The sequence below is a fragment of the Protopterus annectens genome, chromosome 6.part0 (genome assembly GCF_019279795.1).
Source record: "Protopterus annectens isolate FY-2018-M chromosome 6.part0, PAN1.0, whole genome shotgun sequence".
Taxonomy (NCBI): domain Eukaryota; kingdom Metazoa; phylum Chordata; order Ceratodontiformes; family Protopteridae; genus Protopterus; species Protopterus annectens.
Genome location: NC_056737.1, coordinates 46,496,504 through 46,523,740, shown reverse-complemented (window position 1 = coordinate 46,523,740; position 27,237 = coordinate 46,496,504). Strand labels below are relative to the sequence as shown.

The 27,237-nt window shown below is 38.7% G+C and overlaps 1 protein-coding gene across 1 annotated transcript in view; it reads left to right on the top strand.

Annotated features, from left to right (window-relative positions):
• LOC122803762 (extracellular calcium-sensing receptor-like) overlaps positions 1-27,237 on the top strand; it is a 351,505-nt gene that overhangs the window by 213,384 nt on the left and 110,884 nt on the right. The window contains exon 4 of the mRNA XM_044073453.1: positions 115-238. Within this exon, the coding sequence (XP_043929388.1) occupies positions 115-238 (124 nt within the window). The remainder of the gene's footprint in view (positions 1-114; positions 239-27,237) is intronic.

Below are 27,237 nucleotides of genomic sequence, written 5' to 3'. Positions count from 1 at the left end.
GATTTGCTCAGGTTAGAATCATTTATCAGAATAATATGTTTTGTTATGTCTTTGGGCTACATTACATTAAATATTTGGTAACTGTCATAATTACTAAATCTATTTTTTATTTAGATCCCTCAGTCATTTTGCAGTGAAAGCTGCTCTGCAGGCTACAGGAAGGCACCTCAGCCAGGTCAGCCAATCTGCTGCTTCAACTGCATCATGTGCTCCCAGGGAGAAATTTCCAACCAAACGGGTGAGAGAACATTATATGAAACCTTGTATATTACACAAAACTCATTATACAATGACCCCCCATTAATATTCTAAAACGTGCACACTGATTGGTCAGCATGCACATTGTAAATCAGAGTTATACTAATGAAAAAGGTCCGGTCGCCCAGACTTTTTCCATTAGCTTAACTCTTTTTTTAAAGCAATGGAGAACGCAAGATCTCTGTTGCTTTTTACACAATGTCTCGCTATGTTAAACGAGTTTAACATAGTGAGGCAGCTTTAAAAAAAGCAAAGGAGATTCTCCGTTGCTTTTTTTAAAGCTGTCTCGCTATGTTAAACTCCTTTAACATAGAGAGACAGTTTTTAAAAAGCAACGGAGATCTTGCTTTCTCCATTGCTTTTGCCCACAGCTCTGATGTACTGCGTAAGCATACGCATGTGGAGTACAACAGAATTGCCGCAGAATACCAGACAGCTGCGGAAGGGCAGCAAGGAGGCATTATACAATGCCATTATTTAAGAAACTTAATTATTTTTTTCTTAAATAATGTCATTGTATAATAGCAATAACCCCCTTCTGGGTGTGGGTAATGCTGGATTTACCCACGGTTGTCTTTGTTTGGCCACTCGGGCTTCGCCCTCGTGACCAAACCACACCAACCGTGGGTAAATCCAGCATTACCCGCACCCAGGCATGGGTTATTGCTATAATAATATGCTGTTTAGTATGAATCACTGAAGCATATCTTTCCTTCCATTTGACAGTATGTTTGTATTATAAAAAATGCAAACTAGGAAATCAAAATATGAATTTACTGATATAAAATCCCATTCACTCACATGGATTAAATGTGGAATGGGCAAGAAAAGCCATGGGGCGTATGTGATTCCACCAAAGAAGATAAGATGACAGAGAATTACTCTCAATAGTTCTGATCGGAAGAACAACAACCATGGTACCCACGTATAGAACAGCACATTCAGAAGCTTTGTGCAACAGCCGGTAGACCTTATCCATCGGGTTGCTGAGTATGGCTTCCACTAATAGTAAATAGATGTTGATCTAAGGTTGTACTTGGATGTTTACTGGCTGGATGTAAGGATATATGGCTTATTACTGAAGATTTGCATTGTGATATAGTTGTGCACATTTGTTTTAGTTTATACTTACAGGAGATAGTGTTTGGTGTTTACGGGATACCAACATATCAGTTTCAGATATAATATGACAGCCTGGTTGTACATATCCGTTTTAGTCTGCATTTATAAGAGGCCGTGTTTGAAGTGATAATGGAAGATGTGTGCATCAGATTCAGTATTACTGAGACCTCCTCTAAGGACACTTGAATTTAATGGTATACTAGTTTTGATGGCATTGCAATCTACTGGTGTGAGCAACCCCAGGAAATCAAGTTTCTGGATCATGTTTCAGAGTATTACAGTCCTTAATATTCAGAAAAGTGGTTCTACGATTTATATGTTGATATTAATGATAATTAATAGTACATTCATTTGTTGAGACATGCTTCATGCATTGGTAATGGGTTACAATTGAACAAGCTATATAGAGAGCTTTGAAGCTGAGTTTGGTTTAGTTTGAAATGGAAATGCTTTGAAAAGTGAATAGTACTATGTGATTTTTTTTTATTTTATTTACAGTTTTATGTCAATTTAGAGAAATGAAGTCTTTGGAAATGAACATTACTGAACACCACTGAACAAAACCCAGAGCTTGTTTATTGCTTCAGTGGCTTATTGTGATTTGCTTAGTCATAATACTTGAAGCAGGTGTGCTAAATCTCTGAATTAAGTTATCTACCATTTGATTATGTTTCATTCTATCAAAGTTCTTTTCTTTGGAGTCAGTTTGGTCAAGAGCAGCAAATCATTTTTTTTGAGTGGTAAAGACAGTCACATCTACCATGCAGTGGATTTCCTCTCTTTCACCCCTAACTACCCTTAACTTATATACCATATCGCAAGTTCACAACACCTCTGGGAAGATGTAAATATTTTTGTGAACTGTGCATTTCATCTTCTAGTTTTGATGGAATGGGCTTTGTAGAAAAGCTCCTTGACTGGGTAAATGATTACTAGCCATCCTATTCCATCTGGTGCAGGATTCATTCATTGTTCACTCAGATATTTCTCCTGTTACACTTTACTTTTTTTAAATCCCTTGCACAGCACTTATGGTTTCAGTGCCTCAAGCCCACTGACTTCTGGGAAAGACTTCAGCTACCCCAACAAAATTCATAAAAATACTGTGCACTTGTATAAATGCATTGTATGTACTATGTTTAGTATGATGAGCTGCCATTATCATGACTCATAAACATGGACTGCAGTAATGACAAGTGGCACAGAGAATACATAGCTTTAAATTATGCACCGGCAGGCACAGTACACAGTAGGCTATGAAAGACATAGGGATATTCATAAACACCAAAGTAACTTTTACTGAGGATGTATATATAGCACAGAATAAAGTAATTCAAGTAATTGGATTAATATTGGAAACCACTCTGGTATTCGTGAACATAGTTCAAAGATGTGTACCAACATCATGTGTATTATACCTAGCACACTGTAGGGGACTAGACATGAATCATGGCAGCTCCTCAGAGCTTGCAACTGTCTTCCAGTTTTACTGAATGATACAGTGGGAAACTAAATACACCAATGAGTATTAGGTGCTCCTGTGCTCAGGCTGGCAATACAACTGTGTAATGTGACATCACTACACAGTGCAGTGATGTAAGGCAGTCATGCACAATATACTCCATAGCTCCCTGATTAGGCATACTGTACCATAAGTAATGGCCTTACACTACTAATCTGACATACAACATCATGCCTGACTGTGATTTATAAAGAAATTTCAATCAGGCATTTGGGAGGACCAAGAGTCATTACCACAGAAAGCATCGGGTACCCGGTGGGGGGGGGGGGTGCTCCGCTGTATGACTGGCTGGGAGTGGACCAAGGCAGTATGTGGGCAAAGGTTTGATGCATTGTAGGAAAATCCATTGTCAGTATGGATTTCCTGCCATATAATAATGCTGATGTTTACTTATATATGTATGTATGTATTTTATTTTATTTTACCTTGCCAATATGTTGCTCAACACAGTATGTTGAACAAAATATTAGGAGGTAATGCAGATTAATCTACTCAGGAGCAGTACACCTTTAGTAGGTACATGGTTGCTGTCCCATAAGCTACCCCACTAGGACTGGCCAGTCTTCCAGTTGAGATGGCTCTTTGAAATGCATATTGGTAGATCTAAACCAGGTATCTTTATTTTTAATACTAAGATATGTGCCAATTTTTTTTGCACATTTTAGAATAAAAGTCTTTACTCACTGAAGATAGCAGCATACATTAGAAGTAAATAAAATAATAATCCAACAAGATCCAAACAAGTCTTGTATTACTGAAACTGTCTCAAATAATACTGCTAATGAACTGAACCAAACTGTAGCTGAAAATGTGAAAACTGGAAAATGAGTAGTCAGTTTCCTGTAGCTCTGAAGAATGAATTAGACTTCCCTTTTGTTACTATTTATGTGAGACTTTTGTCTTGAAAGTATCTCTGAGAATACAACAACCTTATGAATTTCCTCCAAGTTGTCACCCTATACCTTCGTTCCCAAGCCTTGTACAATCTAAATAAGATATGGTTGCAGGTGCCTGTCTCTGTTCTGCCTATTTTCGTAACATAAATGCTCTACACATTCTGATACCATGTCTCAATCTTATCAGTGCTTTGGGCTAAAGGTTAATTTACTGTGCTCATTTGTATCCTTCACTGAAACATTCCTTTCTGTTGAAACCGCACTTACTGAAACTGTATGTAAAATGTAAAATATAAAATAAACATATAGGCTTGCTTTAACATGGCTGCATTCTAGGTCTAAGGGAAAAAACATATTGTATTTATGTAAAATTTATTCTGGCAAAACTATTTAATGTGGCCCCTTATCTTACACATATGATAAGAGTGGGGTGCTTTGAATATCGACATTGTTTGTGAAGTAGTATGCTTACACAATAGGACAAGATCACAGTCTAATGCATTGTCTTGGCTCATTGTGTAGTGATCTTTCTGAACTGGTATGGCATTGTTCACACATTTATTGCATACCAACCTTGCTCTACGGTGCTCCAATATTTGTGAATGCACGCCATAACTACAAGAGACCTTTGCCTGTCAACCACACTGTACATATCACATATTAGTCTAATTCTGAACATGACGCACAGTTTTTTGCATGCAGCAAATGGGAGTTAAATATACGTAAATAAATCCATGAGCAATACATTAAGTAGATTCCAAAACACAGTGGTATGGACTATATTAGTCCTTGCCACTTCACAATGTCATCTGGTGATATGTAAGGGATCTGTTGTATTTGCCATATAAGGAAATTCTCAATATTCTTCTGACAGTCCTTCTTGGACTAGGCCTATATTACTGTGACAGATACTTGAGGAGTGTCAAAATATACTTTCGTTAGCTATGGTGAAAACCAAAAAAAAAAATTACAGGAGAAGATTCATCAGCCTATTATCTGAAAAAAACTTCCCTTAAGTATCCGTTAGTCTAACACCGTGAGCTTAATTAAGGTTAGATTGACTCGTGGGTTGACTGTTTGCTACATATATTATGGAGTCTTTATCTCAGCTCTTTTTTAAAGCCTAACATCAAATACACACTGAACTCTGTCATACCACAAAATAAAGAGTAACAAGAAATGACTGCAAATAAGCTATAATGGGTCCAAAAGACTTAACTTCAGTAGCTGGTCCTTGCTGTACTGTACTCTGCTGTCTCAGCACACAGTGATTAAAAAAAAAACTTTTCATTCAACTAGGCATGGCAGCCAATCTTGTCATACTGTTGTAATGACATGATATAATGCTGTGCAAGGTGATAGGTTCCACTGGCAGGAGCTCAGCTGCATCACTGTGGGGAATGAGCATGTGAGATTGTGGCAGCAGGTTTACTTGCACCGTAGGGGGTTGTTAGATTAGTAGGATCTTTACTATTGTAAAAAAAAAAATTAATAAAAAATAAAATTACAATTTTTTTTATCATACGTGCTGATGTTGATGCTAAGTTCTGTAATCTATGAAGGGGAAATGGTGCAGTCAGATTCACTATAGCAACTGTAGATATGTGGAGTCAAAATAACTACACCAACTGTAGATATGCAGAGTCAGATTCACTAGACCAACTGTACATATGTGAACTAAGATTCATAAACGAACTGCAGATATGTGGTTTCATATTCATACACCGTCTCTAGGTACGTGGAATCATATAAACTACAGCAACTGTAGATATGTAGAGTCAGATTCACTACACCGACTCTAGATACGTGGAGTCAGATTCATTACACCAACTCTTTATAGGTGGAGGCAGAGATTAACTACAACAACTGCAAATGTGTGGAGTCAGACTCGTACACCAATTGTAGATATGTGGAGTCAGATTCACTATACCAGCTGTAGATATGTGGAATCAGGTTCACCGCATCAACTCTAGATACATGGAGTCAGATTCATACACCAACTGTAGATATGTGGAGATAGCTTGGCTACACCAACTATAGATATGGAGTCAGATTCACTACACCAACTGCAGATATGTGGAGTCAGATCATACAACAACTGTACATGTGAGGAGTATTATTCAGTATACCAACTGTAAATATGTGCAGTTAGATTTATACACCAAGTGTACATATGTGGAGTTAGATTCACTATACCAACTGTAGATACATGGAGTCAGATTCATACACCAACTGTAGATATGAAGAGTCAGATTCACTACACCAACTGCAGATATGTGGAGTCAGATTCACTACACCAACTTTGGATATGTGGAGTCACCTTCATACACCAACTGTAGATTTGTAGAGTCAGATTCACTAAACTAACTGTAGATGTGTGGAGTCAGATTCATACACTAACTGTAGATATGAGCAATCAAATTCAATACAACTGTAGATATACATAGTCAGAATCATACACCAACTGAAGATATGTGATGTCAGATTGACAACACCAACTGTAGATATGTGGAATCAGATTCATACACCAACTGTTGATACACAGAGTCAGATTCATACACCAACTGTAGATCCGTGGAGTCAGATTCACTACACCAACTGTAGATATGTAGAGATGTTTCCATAGATTCAGTAGTTGGGACCACTCCATATACACTATGTATAGCATTTCACAAATGCATACACACTGGGGGGCAGGGTCATTAGCATGCATCCATGAAAGGTCTATATATGATGTACTTCGGCTATACAATGTAGTAAGATCATGTACATCAAGCACAAGGTCATACACCATTGTAGCAATCTTAATGAACTGCATAATGATTTGGTACATCATTCTACTGTCTGACTGTCCTATTCCATGGGATGCCAAATTTATAAATCCCACATGTTAAAAAGAGTTGACTCCACATATATAGCATCTTGAAAATGTAATTCTTATCGCACGTCAGGAATTGTTTGAATCTGGTACTTGTTCTAGTTAGCTTTGATCCAAGGTTAGGTTCCTAATACATGGAAAATTGTAAATTCTGGTCCTTTTTGATGTAGGGGATGCTGGAAAACTGAAACAATTACAGGCCCATTAGTTTAACGAGTAAACTGGTGAAACATTTTTGAAACAGTATTTTTGAAAATAATATCAGAAAACCATCTTCAGATTATAGAAATCAACTAGCATGGTTTCAGCTGACATGAGCTCTGTGTTATAATTCTGGACTGTTTCTAAACTATGTTAGCAAGTGTTCTTTATGTTAGTCTACCTCTGGATATCATCTACACCTGGCCAATGCCTGTGATTCATTTCCATATTTGACAATTGAACAAGTATTGCTTATGTGGTGAGTAAAACCACATACTAATTTAATAAGTTCACAGCTGAAGGACAAAATGAACCCTGTATTAGAATTAAGTACACCCAATTCTTACAGAGTATCTAGGGGAGTACCACAGGGTTTAGTGATAGGCACTTTTCTTGCTAACTGTTTTATGACAACCAGTCAAGCAGCTGGCATACGAATGGTGAAGTTTGTGCATGACGATGGTGATAAGGTTGCAGCTTCATTAACCTTGGTAAAAGAACAAGGTCTACAAGATTACCTTAGTAAATTTATTTAAGTGGATAAAAGCTGCATTAAATTTAATAGTAAGAAGTGCTATATCTTATATCTGGGGAATGCCAATATCAACTTCATTAAAATATCAGCAGTGGTTTACTATAAATGTGTGCTCAATTTAATAATTTCACTTCTAACAATAATAAAAAACTGAAACCTTGCACCCCTTCTGCTGACTGTCTCCATTCTGAATACCTACAAATTGCCACAAAAGCCATAGACTATCCCATCTCTATCCTTATTAACAGAACTATCTCAGAAGGCAAAATCCCTACCATATGGAAAGTATCCCACATCATCCCTCTACATAAAGGTGGATCTTCTATTGAGCTTTCTAACTTTCGACCTATTGCCTTACTCTCCCCATTAGCTAAGATAATGGAAAAAGGTATCCACAAACAACTACTTAACCACATACTACAAAATAACCTACTAGCAAACTGCCAACATGGCTTCAGACCATTCCTTAGCACAACGACTGCCCTATTATCCTTCACCGACTCTATAAATAAAAATCGTAACAATAACTCTTTTTCCTCTGCACTATTTATTGACCTGTCAAAAGCCTTTGATATGGTTAACCATAACTTACTTCTAGACAAACTAAAGCCCCATTCTCTCGATCCACAAGCATTACAATGGTTTAGGTCTTATCTGGAAAATAGATTGCAAGCAGTACTTTGGGATAACAATCTGTCTTCATTACTTCCAGTAAATATTGGAGTACCCCAAGGCTCTATCTTAGGTCCCCTTCTTTTTTCCTTATTTATTAACAATCTACACATGAACATACCTCAAGCCACCTGCATTCAATATGCAGATGACTCCACCTTAATCTGTACAACTAAGAATATAGCCTCTCTCCAGTCCCTCACCCAAACTGTTTTTCATAATGTTGACAACTGGTTTATGCAACACTGCCTCCTCCTAAATCCCAAAAAAACAAAACTACTGCTTTTTACTCCAACTCATAAATCACCTAATCCATTCTTCTCTGTAACCTCCAACAATGCTAGCAACATAACCCCAGATGCTACAACCCGCCTACTAGGTGTAACAATTGATAATCGTCTCAACTATGATGACCACATCAACTCCACCATAAAGTCTGTTAACAAAAAACTTGGTACCCTCTATAGAATTAAACCCTTCCTTACCCCTTCTGCCAGGAAAACTATTGCCCAGACACACCTCATTTCTACCCTTTTCTATGCCTCTGCTATATATACTAACCTATCTAAAAATAACCTCTCCATACTTTCCACCTGTTATAATAGCATAGCTAAATTCATCACATGCTTCCCCTTTAAAATTCACCACTGCCTCAACCTCAAACAACTTGAATGGCTAGAACTGCAGAACCATATACTCTGTCAACAATTGCTTATTACTCAAAAGATCCTGTACCACCCCAACAACACCCCTATCCTCATTAATATGATTACACCATACAAAAATCTAGCTACACTACGCTCTGCTAATAAGCTCCTAGTTTCCTCGATTAAATCTAACAACAAAGCTGGTAACTCACTTTTCTTGAACACAGCAGGTAAAAACTGGAATCAGCTTCCTTTTGAATTATCAACCCTTGCTTCTACTTCTCTATTTAAAAAACATCTTAAAGAACATCTTAAAACTCATTGGCTTTGTCCATGTGCTAACCCAGACTGATATCTTTTTCCCCTTCCTGCTCTTACCCCTTTCCCTACTCCTCTAACCTTTTGCCCCCAAATCTAGTTACTACTCTTTTCTTCATAGTAAGAGGATAAAATATAAGGGCTTTTCTCTCTTAATTGGGTTTTGCTCATACCTACTATTGTGTTTAGTATAATTTTTTAATATAATTTTTAGTATAATTTTTATAGTTTATAATTTTATTATAATTTTTCTTTTGACCAATGCTGCCTCTGTATTGTGATTTTACATGTCTTTTTATATATTGTTAACTGTGTCACTATTCATGCTTGGAGCTTTTCTCCCTGGTCCTCTACTGAAAATGGATATATTTTCAGTTAGACTAGCCCGGTCAACAAATGTAAAATAAATAAATAAATAAAAATGTTTTTGTTTCACCAGGACTTTATAGCAGACAGCACCGATATGTATTATTTCTTCTTCTGAAGTCTATGATAAAGTCACAGATTGAGTATTGTCCTAGTCTGTGTAATTATTTCCTTAGGAAGGCAAACAAACTGCATAGAATACAAAAATATTTTATGTGGCAAGTTTATTTTGTAAATTCATTGCTGTGCAAAGACAGCAACAAGCATCTCAGTCTAGATTCAATCTATTAACACCTTTTCAAGAGCTATAAAGACAACTTACTAAGTACCTTGTTACTTATAGAGTTTATTCTGTGCAACATCCGCAGAAGGAATGACAATATGAATAATGGTTATTGAGAGATGTAACACTGGCATTATACACACCAGTGGCATACAGGGATAAAGTCTTGACTATGGATGGCCTATGTGATCCAGGCTCAGTTTACCCTGGGGAACTTGATAGCATGGCTCAGCGGATAAAGAAAGGGCCCTGACTGGCTCAGGCCATCAATCTGGACCCAATCACAACTAAAGGGCAGGGGCAGTTTAAAAAAGTGGGAGTCTGTGCAGGAGTATGACATAGAGATGATCCCCCAAGCTGATGATGTTAACCCTTGGTGGTCACTTGAAAGAATGCACACAAACTCGAGGGACATAGGTGTTTTGTACAGTGATGTAGGTATCCATGTCTTCACCTAATCAGAGGGGTTAAATTGATGACTTCTACTGTGTGGATAGAGGTGCCATGCTGGAGTTGGTCAAAATGTGTTGTCCTCATATGCAGAGCAGGTACTGTGGATACCAATGTATGTGTGGCTTTGAGAATATTAGCTGCAGGGACTTTTCAGTATCCATCAGGGGACACAGTGGGTGCATCCCAGGTATTTGAATATGTGGTTTTCATGTACCACTAGAAAGAGATCCAACACCAGGGTGGGCTTTTTATGATATAGCCTTTTCTCTGAGGATCTGGGGACCATAGACTGCACTCACACTGCAATAAAGACCATGACAGGGGAAGAGGAAAAAAGTTTTTTTTAACCTCAAGAGATTTCACTATATCAACTCTCAGGTTGTCTGTAATGCAGATTGTATAATACACAAAGTTTCTGCAGGCCACCCTAGCTGTGTCCACAACTTCCACACTTGGCACCCATGAAACTTATATCAGCAGTCTATGTGGACTGATTATACTGAGGGACATCTTATTGTTTCTGCTGGAAAAACCCTGCTGCCATGGTTAATGACACCTATCAGAAATCCCCAGAGAATGGCAGTGAGTGTCTACAACTATGCTGTGTCAGAAACATCAGAAACCTAGGTTTATCATCAAATGTGTTTTGCCTGTCGAATTTCAGCTTCCACTGTCTAGCTGAATCTGAGGATGGCATACCGTATGATCTTGGCACATGCAGTAAGACAGTTTGAGTCTGTGCAGTGCTACATTACATCATTATACACAAGCAGTTGCAGCAGAACAGACACACTCAGGAGTAGTCACTCCCAGATTCAGCATTGGAGGAAGAGGCTAATGTAGAACCTGTGGAAGATCCTAAGCTTCAACATAAAAACACATTTAACGTTACCACACACTTGGTGCACTTTATCAGCAAGCATTTTATGCCACCATAGCAGGTACCATCACATATGGAGGTGCACACAGAGTTTTACAACAAGTAGCCTTCAGTAAACCCTCAGAATTCCTCACTTTCTACAAGTTTAGAATGTTGCTGCACATCAATCTTTCATAGCACAATGATGCTCACAGTGTCTGGGTGGGTTATATCACGTAAATCTGAACCTGGTACAAATGGTAATCCAGCAGTATCTAATGAATGTTCCTAAATAACTGTTTTTACTGACTGAGGCTATGAGCCAAGTTAAGCCAAGATGCTCCATCACTTAAATGAACTTACTTGACAGCCGCACAAATTATCACATTAATAAGAATGTCCTAAGCACTCAATCAGTCGGGAGGGATTTGGGCACCGAGGTTGATAGCATCCTGACTTTTGACCACCATGTTGCTTCTGTGGTATGGAAAGCCTTCTACATGGCCCACCTCATAAGTAAGGGTATCTCATCCAGGGACAAGGAGTTCATAACATCTCAGTATTTTTCCCTTATAAGGCCCATTACTGAGTATAATGCACCTTTCGGCATGAACCTTGCAAAGCACATGCAGCAGCTGGAGAGACCACAGAGGTTCCTCACCAGGAGAATCCAGGGCCTCAAACATCTACCATACACAGATAAACTAAAAGCCATATCCCTCTACTCAGTTTCATACAGACTCCTCAGAGGTGATCTCTGTCTGGCATACAAGGTGATCATGAACCCCCACCTTGATGGGACTGCTGCATATCCGCAAGTCAAGCTCCGCTCAAGTAACCTGCATGTGGGGCCTCAAGCTGGTCTGTGACATCAAAAAGACTTGTTGGCAGGACAGATTTGTGTCCCAGAGACTCCCTCATCTATGGAATAGAATCCCCCTCCACATCAAGCAGAGTACCTCTTTACCCCTTTTTAAGTGCAGCCTGGATAACTGTATGGGAAACAGAAAATATACCCCTGGGATTACACCCATGTCCCTGCTGGACAGGCTTGGGCTTATAAGGGCCTCAGGGCCAATAGCCTAGTAACCGCCTATGATCTTATGACCCTACGAGCACCTGTAAAGTGCATTGGCCATGTGTAGGCAGTTCACTGATCCCTGCAGAGACATGAGGAAAACTCATTTAATTTTGTATTCTGTAGAGGTGCTTAAGAGCAAAATTACTATCACAATTAGGCAACATGCATCTACACACATGTTCCATGGTAGTGTTCATACCCTAACACCATCATGCCATGCCAACAATTTGTGTGCTGGACAATGATGGTACCTCGACTGGTCATACCAGATACATAGCTGGCTCAACCAACACACTGTGCCAGTACCACAAATCAATACCTGAACCCTTCAGTTTGTCAAGTAAAAACAAAAAAAAAAGTACTTTACTGTATTAAGCCAATCACTGTATTGCAGCAATCAGCTTATTGCAATCCATGCCCCCCAGCTCTTCCACTGAGGAGCAAAAACAAACAAACAAAAAGTTTCTTCTAGCTAGATAGCCAGATGTACCACCCAGCCCTGCCATTCAGGTCTTGTTTCAGTGCCCTGCCCCAACCCTCCTCCTTTGTATTCAAACCTGAGATCTATAGCTCTCTCTGTGGGGTATAAACTGTAACAACTGCTTGCTACAGTTTGAAAGTGTGAAAAACTGCCAGTATGAAGCACTCAGGTTTTAGTAAAAAAAAAATTCCTTTTTATAAACTGATAGTAAACTGCATAATATATATATAGATATATGGGTGTACTTTCCTACAACGAAAATTAACTTTTTCAAAATGGGAAAGTACATCCCCACTTAAGCGAAAGTGCACTTTAACGAAAGTGCACTTTCGCTTAAACTCACTAGACCAAACCTACCGCACCACAATGGAGAACATTGAAAAATGGGCTATGTCCTCCACTGTGGTGCAATAGTCACAGACCTCAGGGTTAGGGCATTGGTCAAGGTAAGGGGATAGCCCTACTAACTATCCCCTTACCCTAACCTGTGCCCTAACCCTAAGGTCCGTGACTGTTAGCCCGTTCAGTCTAGTGGATTTACGAAAGTGCACTTTAGCACGTTAGTGTGGGTGTACTTTTGAAGTTCAAAGTAGTGAACTTTCGTTCTTCAAAAGTACACCAATTTATACATATATATATATATAGAGAGAGAGAGTATTTTTATTGAGCTTGGTACATTTTACTGTATAATTGTGTGTCTGGATGTTGATCATTGTGCTAGGTGCATGATATAATATAGCACATGACAGTGAATTCACCACCTCTTCTGTGAAACAATATAATCTCCATGGTGGTAACTTCAGTATGCCTGCAGTTAAAAAATCATGCAACAGCAACCTAGCTCTAAGGGACCTTGTCATAATAATAACAGCAATCAGGTGTGCTGATGAAAAATGCTCTATGAGCTAAAAACATTTTCATTGATGCAATTAAAACTACACTTGTCACAACTTATCTCCTCCCCACACTTCTTTATGGTGCTCCCATCCTTATTAACTGCCAGGCATCACAAAAAAAAAAACAAAACTTGAATAGCGCTATAACAAAGTTGCTAAATCTGCAGCAAATATCCCTTTCAAAACCCACCACTGTATGCCACTAAAAAGCTTAACTAGGTTAGAACTGCTTATTACACAGCATCCTTCTGCCTGTCCAGCACTAAAAACATTCTACACAACTATGTTCCCAGTTGGTCATTGCAATCCAGTGATGAAAAACTCCTGTCTCTCTACAAACCTATCAAATCTGCTGGGCATTGTCTGTACTCATACAAGATTGTTAAGGCCTGGAACTCCTTACCTGTATCCATCAGGTCAATACCCTCCCTCCCATCTTTCAAAACTATTGTGAAATACTTCATAGCCAAAATCTGAAAAAAAAAACATAGATGACGCAAGGTCTGACTCATAAAGGGTATCAGAATGTGTTTATCATAACTAATTTTGATCATGATTCTAAGACTACATAGGAATGAATATCCTAAATATATTGATTGCCCAAATTGTGCCATTTATGCCTACTGAATTAACCTTTTATACCTACTAAATACCAGACATGCTTCAAGGGAAATTGCAAGTTAATTGGGTGTATGATTTCTTAAACATGACAAGGATGATGTGCATTTGAAATAATTATTGTGACTCAGCACATATACTAACTATATGTGTCGGGCAGGATGTCCTGTGAGGTGTGGGCAGTTTGCTTCCTCACATTAAGAACAGTAACCAAATGATATAAGATGAACATGTCATCCATCAGTCTACTAAATATGTTACAGTATAATGTAATGAGACAGGAGAGGTGATGAGGGATACAGATATGGAGAGACACATAACAGTTTGTGTTATGTCACATGTATGAATACTTGTATGGTGTGTTTGTATTACTTGTTCCTCCTTCAGGATTTGACCTGCTCTGTAACATTAAGTGATTGCTATAGGGATAGAGAAGGTGCAGGTGTGACAGACAATGACCAATACATCCATATGCATCTGCTTGAAGAAGGTGTAGGAGATTGGAAATGTGATTTGACAATGAGGATGCTGTTTTGTTGATAACAGCTGTAGCACACACTTACACAAGCAATATTAATATGGAGAAAAGTTACATTACGGTATAATATATGTCAGGATTTGAACTTTGGGCAGTAAAAATAAAACTTTACAAACTGGTTGATTATCTTAGCTCATCACAGAGGTGTTCATGCTGTACTAACTTTCAATCACACATTGTAAAAGACACTTAGAACATGTTGAATAAAAGCATTAGGTAGGTACCAGTATTCATTACACTTATATCAGTTGTAGTCACCCTTACACTTTACATAATATCCAGCAGCCTGATACATATGGAAGAGTAACTGTGTCACAGTTTATTACCTTAAGTCAGGTTTAGTATAGCTCAGTGCACATGTTATTTGCACTAAGCTTACTGTGTCAATGGGGTATAAGGCAAAAACTCACCACACTTTGTAATAACACATAAAATGCCAGTTGGCATCACATAGTACACTTGCTTGTTGCCAGACTTCATGCAAATGCTGAGGACTACAACTGATAACACAGAAGGGGGTAAACAGATAAATAGGTAACACATACACATGAAGGAGACTTATAAAAGCAAGAAGTAAGAGATTTGTGCTGGATTCGAACCATTGTCAAGATGCAAAGTTAAGTTTTTAGACTTTATCATTATCTCAACACACTACCAAGGGTATCCTACTTCATGCACATTCAGATCACACCACTGAAAGGACAGTGATAACCTATTCAACCAGTCAAAGATGTAGGTGTTAGTGTTCAGTAAAGTAACGACAGTATGAGAATGACATAAGATAAAATTTACATCCATCATCCTACTGAAAAGTCAACAGTACCAACGGGTGAGAGAGAAGGGATGAAGACAGAGACAGATGGACAGACACATATCAAAGGTTGGTGTTATCACTCATTAATTGACATCTTCATGGTGTGTCCTCATTATTTATCTATCATGCTCTGTATCATTAACTGATGGCTCTAGGGATCAAGAATCTGTAAGACAGGCAAAGCATGATTAAGGTATGAGTAAAATAAGTGTGGTTTAATAATTCTTCCTTATGGGCATGGATGTGATCACAAATGCTTTTTTGCAACAGAATTCAAAATCTGTTCATTAAATGTCATAACTGGATTAAAAATAAGATTTATGTCATGAAACATAACATAGAAGTATAACATCACAGTAAGCAAAAATGTGACATACATCTGGAATTAAACCCTTGAAGATGTGGCCAAAAATCAGTCTTCAGACAAGTGCGTTAATGCCAACACTCCACAAAGGAAGTTGCACTTCATTACATCCAGTAGTTAAAGAATGGTTAGAGCAACTGTTGCCAAGTATTGTATTTAAACTGCCTTTACTCTGCATTCCTGTATCACGGCATGTATAAGCACTTTTGTACAAAGATAACTGGACAAGTGAGGGTGATGGCAACAACTGAGCAGGTTTTGGTATAGGACATGAACAGCCATTTACTGTCACTTGGCACTAGTGCATGATGCCAAAACCTACGCAAACACCAAGGAAAAAAGTGAAAGCTTTCTTTTGGGCAATTTCTGGCCATGTATGTTGTGTGTGATTCTATTTTTTGACCAGATTAAACATGCGAAAAGGGCATTGATAGGAAAGTGGAGAAATGGGGGCAAGCAGAGGGGAGGACACAGGGGAAAGGATGGAGGAATTTGCAGGAAGGTAGTGGAAGAGAACCATAGCTATCCACTTCATCAGAACATACATTTAGAAGTGTACACAGAATTTGCTGAATTTTTACTGTCACCACACCAAGGGTAGGTGAAAATAACAGGATAATGTTGTTGAGCCAATTGTACCAAATCAATGAAATGAAAGGAATGCAAAGGAAAAAAAAACACATTTATATTCCACACTACAAAACACAAGGGCAAACATAACTTTAATTTCCATACATCAACAGTTATACCATTAAAAAGACACATGCTGTATTCCCCCATCAGCTGCAAACATTAAAAGCAGTATGTGACCTACAAATCTTCAGCATGTCATGTCAATGGCTCAGAAAGGGGACATATAACGGCAGTAGTCACACTACATACAATTAGTTGGAACACAGAGTATGCCACAAAGGAGTACTTCTTACTGTGATGAAGTATAATTGTGAGAGTTTATACAGTAGGTGACACATCTTCCCATGGTATTCATGTTAATCCTTTTGTGTTATATTACTGTACAATCTGTCATATGATACAACATCCATTGCTAATATTATTATTAATATGGACAACAGGTGATTAGACAACAGCAATGCCTTTGTAACCTCAACTCACATGAACTACAGGTAAGATATGGCACATTAATGACATATTTTAGCATATACATATCATGTACAACACATTATCCTTCTATAGTTTTTGCATATCTAGTTAAAATAAAAATATCTCCATGCTGGATTCAAACCGTGCATCATCTGTCCTGTTTCTTTGAACTCATTTCATTTACACCATGTGCTGCAGTTACACCTAGGTGAGATGTAGAATTTCTTCTCTTACTGCTGTTCACAGTGCTGTAGCAAAGCACGCCTGTGCTAATTATAGCATTCCAAATTAAATTTCTCATTCTGTACCTTGGGCAGTAGACTCTTGTTCACTGCCATGAAACGCTGCTAGTCCAAAGTGTGCTTTGCCAAAACACCTGCAAATGATGAGCACAACAAAAGAAAAAAATAGTCAGTAATAGCAACTATCAGGAATAATAATGAAAATGTAGGATTGTGAGGTTACCTTACTCTGCATGACTAACAATATCTCACCTCTATCAAACAGCACACTGTCTGAATATGAAACCTCAACTCAGTGCAATGGCAGCATACATTCAGTTGTGTTGCTTATCCCTTTTTTGTCACCAACACAGGCTTAGAATAATAATCAGAAAATGTTCGCATCATACAGATCTGACTTAGAAGAACATCAAATTACAGGTCCAACAGAAGAAAGATAAGAAAATGTTACATTCTCATTTGCTTGAACATGCCCAGATGTATGTGATATTAAAAACAAAGTTAGGCTAATAACAGCCAATACCATATTAATGCAAGGTTGCCAACACTGCCATCTGTTTTCTTTATTTTCTAAGTATCTTCCCCTTCTTTCAACTTAACTAACAGAAATGCAAGGTCATGAGCATTTGTTTACGTTTTTGTTTCAATGTTTAATATAGCTGATTAACTTGCAGATTTTAAGCAGAGGAAGAGAATATCAATCTTGTTAAGGTCATTCTTGTAGCTCTCAAGATGCTTCCACTTATTTCTTAAGTGTAATGTGCATGATGCACACACTTCAGATAGTACTGCTAGTTTCTGTAGTTAGAGTAACCATTAACACTTGAAAGCCATTAACAGCTAGCAATTATCATTGCTCCTCCCTGCGGTCCTAGAGTGTGTGCATGCAATTGTGTAGCTACTTGCACAATGTTTATTTCCCCTACATCAAGTGAGATTTTTGGTATTTGGGAATGTTAATAACCTAAAACTTCATTTGCAGCTTCACAGTGCTCAGAGGGCTGAATCTACACTATATAAATGTAATGGTGTAGCCATGGAAATTGAAGGAGGGGAGACTGATACAGACAGACTATTACTGGTATTTACTTGGAGGATATTTTGCTGTAAATTACTGCATTATTTCATAAGGTACATTTGTCCTGTTCATAAACTACTTACGTTTTATTTGGGATGCATTTCAATAAGTAATAGATTTTTTTATCAGTATGCATTTTTTCCATCCACTGTTGGTGCACTGGAGATATGTCAGTTCTTGCTGTGCTTTCAAATGTTTGTTAATGAATGGTATTGTTAGATTACAGTATTATGTTACCATTTGCTCTTGGAATTTTACCAGTTATTGTATATGTGTATTATATTTATTATTAATTTCAATGGGTTGTGTATGTGTAGGTAACAAAGGTGTTAGGCTTCTCAAATGTCATTTAGAGACCTCACCAACAGTGAAGAGGCCAAGAAAAAGTGTCTTGATATTTCTACTTTGAATTTCTGACTATTTATTGATAACAACTGCTGTTCTCTTTACAAAAATAGTAACAGAAAGGATGTAATGCTAATATATTACAATTTTACTTTTCTTCTTTTTTGGGGGTGTTCCTTTAGCTTATGTGTAGTCAAAAATGATAATTGTGTGTTCAATTCCTTTGTGTTGAGGATGGGTGCACAGATTTTATTTCAAGAGAATAATTTCTCTATATGCTACAACGTGGTTTGTCTTTTTTCTGTTTCATGTTATACAGTTTTATAACACCCAGACCATCTGTTCCACACAAACCACTACGCTGTGATGCAGAAAATAAGGTCATCATCGAAACCTTATGTTGCCATGGATCCTTCCTTCTTGACAGAGGCAGAGGTGATATGTCTGCCAGAAAAAGCATATGGTAGCATGTGGTGACATAAACACAGTGAGTGGATGTGCCAGAAACTATAATCAGGTGAGCAAATGTGCCACTGATATAATTACAGTCACACACAAGAGGGCAGTTGCAGTAGCAGGAGACCAGATGGTTATGGAGGTGGCCCTGCTACTAAACCACGACTCACTGAAACTGAGCAGTTCTTGTCCAGTGTCAGAGATCTAGACAGCTCAGCACAGGGTTCACACTCCTTGATGTTGGTGCTGATGTGGACAACAGGTCAAGTGTGGTGTCTCAAGTAGAATTTCCAGGTATGCTATATATAAGACATTTACTGCCATTCTAGACATCTTTATGTGTTAATACCTGTGTACTTATGATATATCCAGAAGCATTGATATGTGTGACTTAGAAGAGACTCAGAACAACAAAGATTGTGTTGGGGGTGGAATGGTCAGTCTGCTTGATTCTGAGATATTTCTTAAAGGGAAGATAGGCAGAACATTATTCCCTTGTCCTTGCCTTGTGTCATTTGCATTGTGATACTTATTAGCCTTCTTTCTAATGCCTCTCTCTTTTTTCAGGGACATCAGAATTACCACCTGCACATGGTAAGCACAAACTTTCTTTGATTAGTAATACCCATTAGTTAGATGTAAGTCTGATGAAACAGTACGTATTGCACTCCTTTAGAATCTATAATTGTTTGATGTGAGTGTTTAAAACACAGTATGGATAATTTTGAGTAACTATTTCTCTCATTATTGTGTTTGCTGCTTATTAATCACAAGTAATCCTGACAGTGGCAGTGTAGAACTTCTACAACCTGAGGCAAGAGTATCAGTAGGCTCTGATTAGCTATAGAAGCACACTTGGGAGATGATGAGGTTCAGTCTGACACTGAGGTTGTGGCTCACACATCCCCTGGCCTTATTTTGGACAAAGTCAGTATGCCTACACATACCGATTCCACTGAGCACTCAGAAGATATTGGGGAGGTTGAGGGTGATACAGTTGATCAGGTTGGTGTGGTTACACTGGTTGCAGAGCTGGTTGAGTCTGTCCATAGCCATTGTAAGGGCATCATTCCACAGAGAAGGGTTGCTAGAGGTGCTCAAAGGAGGCCTGCTGTCCTCATCCTGATACTGGTATGTCATTGTGCAACCAGATGTATGTATAAGGCCATCATGAAAGCATAGGCACATTTCACCAGGCCCTTGAAAGAGATATTGTAAGTCCAAAACATGGTGCATTCTGGCATGCATGACTGCCTCAACCATATGGGTGACTCCTTAGATAGGATAACTCGCACACTGGAGTGGGCAGTGTGATGCCCCTGCACTGGCCCACTAATCAAGAAGCCTCAATCCTCATCACTGGCCACACTGATTAACATATACATTGGGAGGATGACAAGTACACACACAGTAAAGTAAAATTTCCCTTAATAGCACACAGAGATCACAGTCAGTCTGGGGACTGGTTTCTCCCTCTTTCCCCAGATCCCCAATAAGACTCCTAACTGGCACAGCTATAGGGATAAGATCTCAGTTGAGGGGTCAAGCCTAGACCTCCAGCACCCTTTCTGTCCAACCAATGCTCCCTGTCCCCGCCCAAGTAGCTGATACACACACACTTTCAGATTTGATTTATATACAAACACACAGAGACTCCTGGGGAAGGATGGCACAGGTTTACTAGCTATGCCCCCTTCTGCCCAGACTATAACATAGTTATCACTGCTACCAACCCCTCTTTATCAGCTACTTAAGGCCCTTACAAAGGGTGACCAGTCCTACTGTGTAATGCTACTATTATCCAAATGGTAAGTGTGGCCAAGAGCAAGGCTACTTAGGAGTGGCCTATACAGTGTCACCAAATACATATGCAAGTACTCTAAGAGCTTAAATATGTCTCACAAATATCAGCCACAAAGATAAATTTAAATACATTTAATAATAAATAATAAAAGAACAAGACAATACTCAATCAACACAGTGACTACAGAGTTCAGAATCACAGGAAATATTTTAAAACAATATTGCAGGACAGTCTCAAATAAATACAGAAAACATCTAAACTAATATTTACTATATTCTTATCTATGTCTAAGAGATACTATGCCCTAAATAACTTACTTAAAGAGCAAGGCAAATGCAGATGAGTGCATGTTCTTGCTAGGTCCAAGACAAGATACAAAAACGGCCAGTCTCTCTCTCTCTCTCTCTCTGAGAGTGTTCTTAAATTACTATCAAACATTACTGCTGAGTCAGCTTGGATGACATCACTCTTTATCACCTGCCTTCAGTTCCCAGGCTAACAGAAACTAATAGAATTTTAACATCTCTCTGTGAGAAATACATATCTCTCAGATCTTTGCTCAGAACGGTGTAGCTGCTAGGAAGTCATAAAGCAATCAAACACTTTACATATTAAACCTACTAATTACTTTTCTTTTCAGACAACAGAAAAACATCTAGCTCTAGGCATTGTGTCTGCTTCCCTGAAACTGAGAGATAAAACAATTGTAAAGCAATTTCAACTTATTTTCTTGGAAGTTTTGTAAGTTAATTCGGTGTGTTCCAGCTTCTACTATTAAAACATACATTTGCACAGGTATATAGTTTATATACATTTTTGTTCTTTTCCAGTAGGGTATACTGTGGACACATCCTTGAAGCTCAGTACTGTACAAACCCTGTTCAATGCACACTTCTGCACCAGTAGTTTAATATACACATAACATATAGTTCCCTTACATTTGTAAGACAAGCATATGAATCATGTTGATATTCACAAATGACATATGATTATTTACAAAATTCCAGATAGCTGGGCTGACAGTGTCACAGACAGTGTCTGTGATGGAATGTCTGCTAAGGAGGGTTGGCATCCAGGTGTCTGTAGAACCGCAACATCCTCCAGTGTTAGCAGACATGGCTGTTCTAGATTCCCTTCCCATAGTGGAGCTAGTTCTACTGCTCCAACAGTGATTCAGGTGTCATGGTCCTGGATGATGTTGTGAAGAGACATCATCCAGCAATTGCTCACATTCAGGTAGTACCCCCACTTCAAACCAGGGAAGTGGAAGTGGCAGTGCAACTCCTGGCACATCAGCTTACATGGTCAGTAGCAACAACACTGAACATACAACTCTAAAATGCATGGCTATCACCTGTCCGACATACCAGGATATAGTACTAACACAGAGCTTGAGACACATGTTGATTGGATATATCTCCTGTTGGTGGCCCTGAGATATTTCCTACTTTACTGAATGTTCTGTGTTTCTTACTCACACACACTAACTACTTTGGTGTCAGCCCTGACATTCTGCTCCCACCCCCCACCCAATGCAAAGGTTGAAGACTGTGGATGCCCTTTGTTTATTTGGGTTTGTCTTAGGGTTGCATATGTCTCTGATGCACAGAGTTGATAGGTATGTGGGTCTTTCCCACTATGTTGATTTTATGAATATGTATTACATTAGAAAATATGAGATATTTTTGTACATGCTCATTTCAGAAGGATTTTTTTCAGTTAGTATTGTAAGTTATGATTCAAATCACTGACATTCCATTCCCACTTATTGCTTTACTTATGAAACTGTTGATATGATTGTGCTGTTGACTGTTTTGTGTACACTGGGTAAGTAACCAGATTGATGCCAGTTATTGTGTATGGTTTACTATTGTTTGCGTGAATGACATTCTATCAGCTGCAATGTGCCAAAAATCAGAATGTCAAATGCACAAACAGTTTTGCACCAGATAGTCAACTCCACTTTTGCGAATGCAAAACTGCATTTGCATAAGTGTAAATTAACTATCTGCACAGAGATCACGGTACAGTGGGGAGTGGAAATTCATCCACATTCCCACTGTAGTGCGATCTCGGAGTTAGAATATATAAGTAGGGGGTGTGTGGGCATTTATATCACGCTATCAAAAGATGAAAATATCGAACACTATTTCATCGAACCTAAAATATCTAAACCACATAATATTGAACATTCAGAACAGCGAATTTTTTCCTTGGGGAAAAAATTCTCTATTCCGAAACACATACACACAACACAAGCACACCTAAGAAAACATCAATCCACACATATACACTTATAATCCTACAACTAACCCTACACTTAACTATACATACACTAGTATCTATCCACTTACCTTAACCCAAACCCTAACCCAAAGGTCCATCACTATCACACACTCACCTAACCCACGCCCTAACCCTAACTCACTTAACCCGCCCCTAACCCTAATTCACCTAACCCACGCCCTAACCCTAACTCACCTAACCGCACCCTAACCCTAACTCACCTAACCCGCACCCTAATCCTAACAACCACACAATCGCACACTTACCTAAACCTGACCTGTAATTTTCCACCACAGCACTGAAAATAGCGAAGCCACAGACCCGGTCAAATGAATTCTTTCCCTAGGAAAGAATTTGGTGTCCTGCAGCTTTGCTATTTTTAGCATTCGCTCAAAACAGGTCGATATTAGAACATTCAAAGTTTTAAAACTTCGATGTTCTGATATAGACCCGTGTGTGGGGGCCGCAGCCCCACACATGAGGGGTGCAGGGGGGCTTGCCCCCCTGCAAAAATGTGATAGCCATTATAGGAGTTTGATTTATATCAGCTCCTATATGGCTATCATGTGGTGGTTACGACAACAGTGTCACATCAAATGCATCGAGCATTTGGTTCGACATTGTCAAAGTTAGTTTTTTTTACTTTTGGTATTACCATTCATTTATTTGAATGGAAAATGTTTTTCTGTTCGAATAAACAGTAGTAAACCATTGTGTACAATGCACAGCTGTATATTGCAGATATCATTCCTATAAGCCAATAATGCCATTCGTGGACACCTCACACAGGTTCTGCTTGAGTAAATTTACGACTAACAGCATGCAGGTATATCAGTTACATTTATCTTCTTACACATTTGTTTGTATACTACAGGTTCCATACTTACCTTGACATTTCTGCAGTATGCGTTGTGTCCTTTTGGGACTGTCTCTGTCTGCTATCCATACAAAGCCATTACATGGGGAAGTAAAGTTTGTGGACATTGGCTGGCATCAGTTTTAATATTTCTATGTGCTTAGGTTATCATGTATATTCCTTTGCTGGTGAGTGTGTGTGGCCATCCTTTGCCTCTTAGCCATGCCAAGGGCATATTGCTCATACCTACATCTGCCGGATCCCTCTACAACTGGATTTTCTTCCTCAGAATCCTCTTTTGTATGTGCTGGAGGTGCTTGCTCTGCCTGTGGTCCAGGAATGTGTGGACCTGGCCCTGGCCCTTGCTATCCCTGTTGCAGCTGTTTCCTCAAAATGATATTGTGCAATGGACACAGAGTGTGAGAATTTCTGTGCAGGTGCCTGGTCTGTACTGCAAGCCACTTCCTGATATGTCTGGACTGTGGATCTATGATTTCAGCATGCCAAACACATGCTCTGTGAAGTTTCTAGTTTGAGCATGGGCATCATTGTAACATTATTCAACATGTGTGTGTGCATTTCTGATGGGTGTCATGAGACACTGTTCCAGTGCATAAACTGCATTATCCAGTAGATGGCCTTGTGGATCATCACCCCCAGCAAACCTTGTATAAAGCCGAGAGGTATGCCACATGTGTGAGTCATGGTAACTACCGGGGTTGCCTACACATAAAAATTGACGATGGTCCCTTTGGCATTACAGACAATCTAGCATTTGATTCAGCGGACTCCCATTCCTGTTGATGTATGTCCTTCCCTGTTCACTGGGTGGGGCTTTTATTTCTATGTGAGTGCACTTCAGGGAAGTGTGGTACAGCATAGAATTCATTCATTGTTCTTGCTCTCTGATTTGGTGTGCATGGAAAACAGATGTACTGCCTTGCATGTATTAGCATTGCAATAAGACAATGGTGGCCTGTGACACCCCCAATATACCCCCTGTGGGACTCTGGAATGTAAAAGTAGCTAATATACTTAATACTACATATACCTTACTTTCCACTGGCATAGATTCTCTTCAATTTCCCCTAGGTCTGAGTAGGAGACAGCAGAGGTTGCAGAGTTAGAGCTTCTGTAGTCTTTCCCTCTCAGCCGTGTATTTCTCTAATATTTCAATAACATGCAGTCCCTGATATGAATGCCCTTCTTTTCCTTGGCTGAGGTCTATCAGCAGCAGCAGCATAGATCTGAGGCTGTTACTCATACACATGCAGGAGAGCATCAACAGCCCCTAACATTGCTTTTTTGAGTGTCATGGAGGCTGCATTCCAGTAAGTTTAGGAGTTCATGGCAAAGAGCTATACCAAGTGTATATGATTACTTTATAACTTTGTGAATGGTTCCACCCTCTTGGATTGGTCAATTAGCATGTAGCATAGCTAGTTATGCTTTCATTAGCATACCCTGCCAATTGCCTTTGTTTTTTGGCTCTGCACAATGTGTAGAGACATTTAATGAAAACAAAATAGCACAGTATCAGGTGCATATTTATTTAACATTTGTTAACCAGGAAAGTCCGACTTGGAACAAAGCCAATTTTCAGTGGAGGCCTGGGGAGAAAGGCTCCAGATGCATGTCTTTGTAATGTGGGAGGAAACCGGAGCATGCAGAGGAAACCCACATGAATGCAGGGAGGACATGCAGACTCCACACAGAAGGCACCCTAGCCGCGAATCAAGCCCGAAAACCTCTTGCTGTGAGGTGACAATGCTACCTGCACCGTCCAAATCCTGGCACGCTCACAATAATAGCATGATGTGTATGTAGCCTTTCATGAATCTGGCCCTTGGTCTTTCTAATATGGTAAACAAATTTTAATAGTTGCCTTTATAATTTTAATAATAATAATACAATGTACACATTATTTAATTACTTTTTCAGTATAAAGTCACTGTTATGTCTGGCTGACATATTAATATCACCTTTGTGATCAGAAGTGCATGCTGAAGAAATTACATATTTTAACATTTTTTTAACTTGTATGATATATCATTTGTTTACAAATAGGTTGCAAAGCTGCATCCTCAGGAATTTAGCTCAGACAAGAGTTGTCTAGCTGGGAAAACAGCTGGTGTCAGGCTAGTTGTTAATGAGTTAACATCTTTTTCCCAGAGTTTAATTCTAACTGGAAAAATGCTTTCCCATGCTTATTTCAGCATGTAAATCTGTGAAAATGGAAATTGTATGGTCTTTATATTGAATTTTTCAGTTTCAGAGCAGCCAAAAGACCTGCATCTTTGTTCTTGGACTTTGAAAATGTAATCACCACTGGATGTCAAATTCTTTTGGTAGTGACTTCAGATTGATGTGTTCTACTCTTGGGTACATGGAATCACCAGGAAATGACATCGTCAGTCCATGTGCACAATGGGGAGCTTACTGCTCTGCAAGGAAACCTACTCAAATCTCATTTTTTATGAACACTTTCAATTCACAGGCACCATAAGGTGGTAAGACAAAGTGGGAAAAGATGCATATAGTAAAAACTTTGTGATGAAAGGAAGTTCTAGAAGGTGATAAGAGACTATCCGACTATTTTTTGGTCCATTTATTATTATTGGCGGCATGAGGCATAAAGAAATACTGGAATCTTGGAGAAAACGCATTTTTTCCTAATGCATAAAACAAAAAGAGGAGCAATCATACAATGTATAATCTTATTTCTCTGATAATTCCTTTAAAATTATTCCTACACTAAAATTGAGGGACTTGAAAGACCAAGTAAGAAAAAAACCCCACTGCATTAGGTTCAATTTGCCTCTGTTTCCGATAGAACAGAGACAGATACCATTTCTACTTAATACGTTCATAGGTTTATAGGTAAATACTAAGCTGCTAGTCTGCAGACTATTACAAGACTAGCCAATAACCAGATATCAGAATCAAACCCTGTAACTTGTACCTGTCAGACTTAAACATTAAGACAACCCTTCCCACGTCTGTATATAATTCAGAAATACACAGAGATTCATTCACAAAAATATGCATACTATTTAATGATCTAAACTCAACATTCAGTTATGTCAAAGTTATAGTAGGCTGTGTTATTAGCCACACTGTATATGGGTTGAAATTAAAATGTCTAAGCAAGAACACCTTATAGGAAACTTAGCTGCAGAAACAGAGTAAAGCAAGGATGAATGATAAAACTGTGACTGATTCTCATTTATAAAGACAATGTTTTTTTTCAGATTATTTGAAATTAGT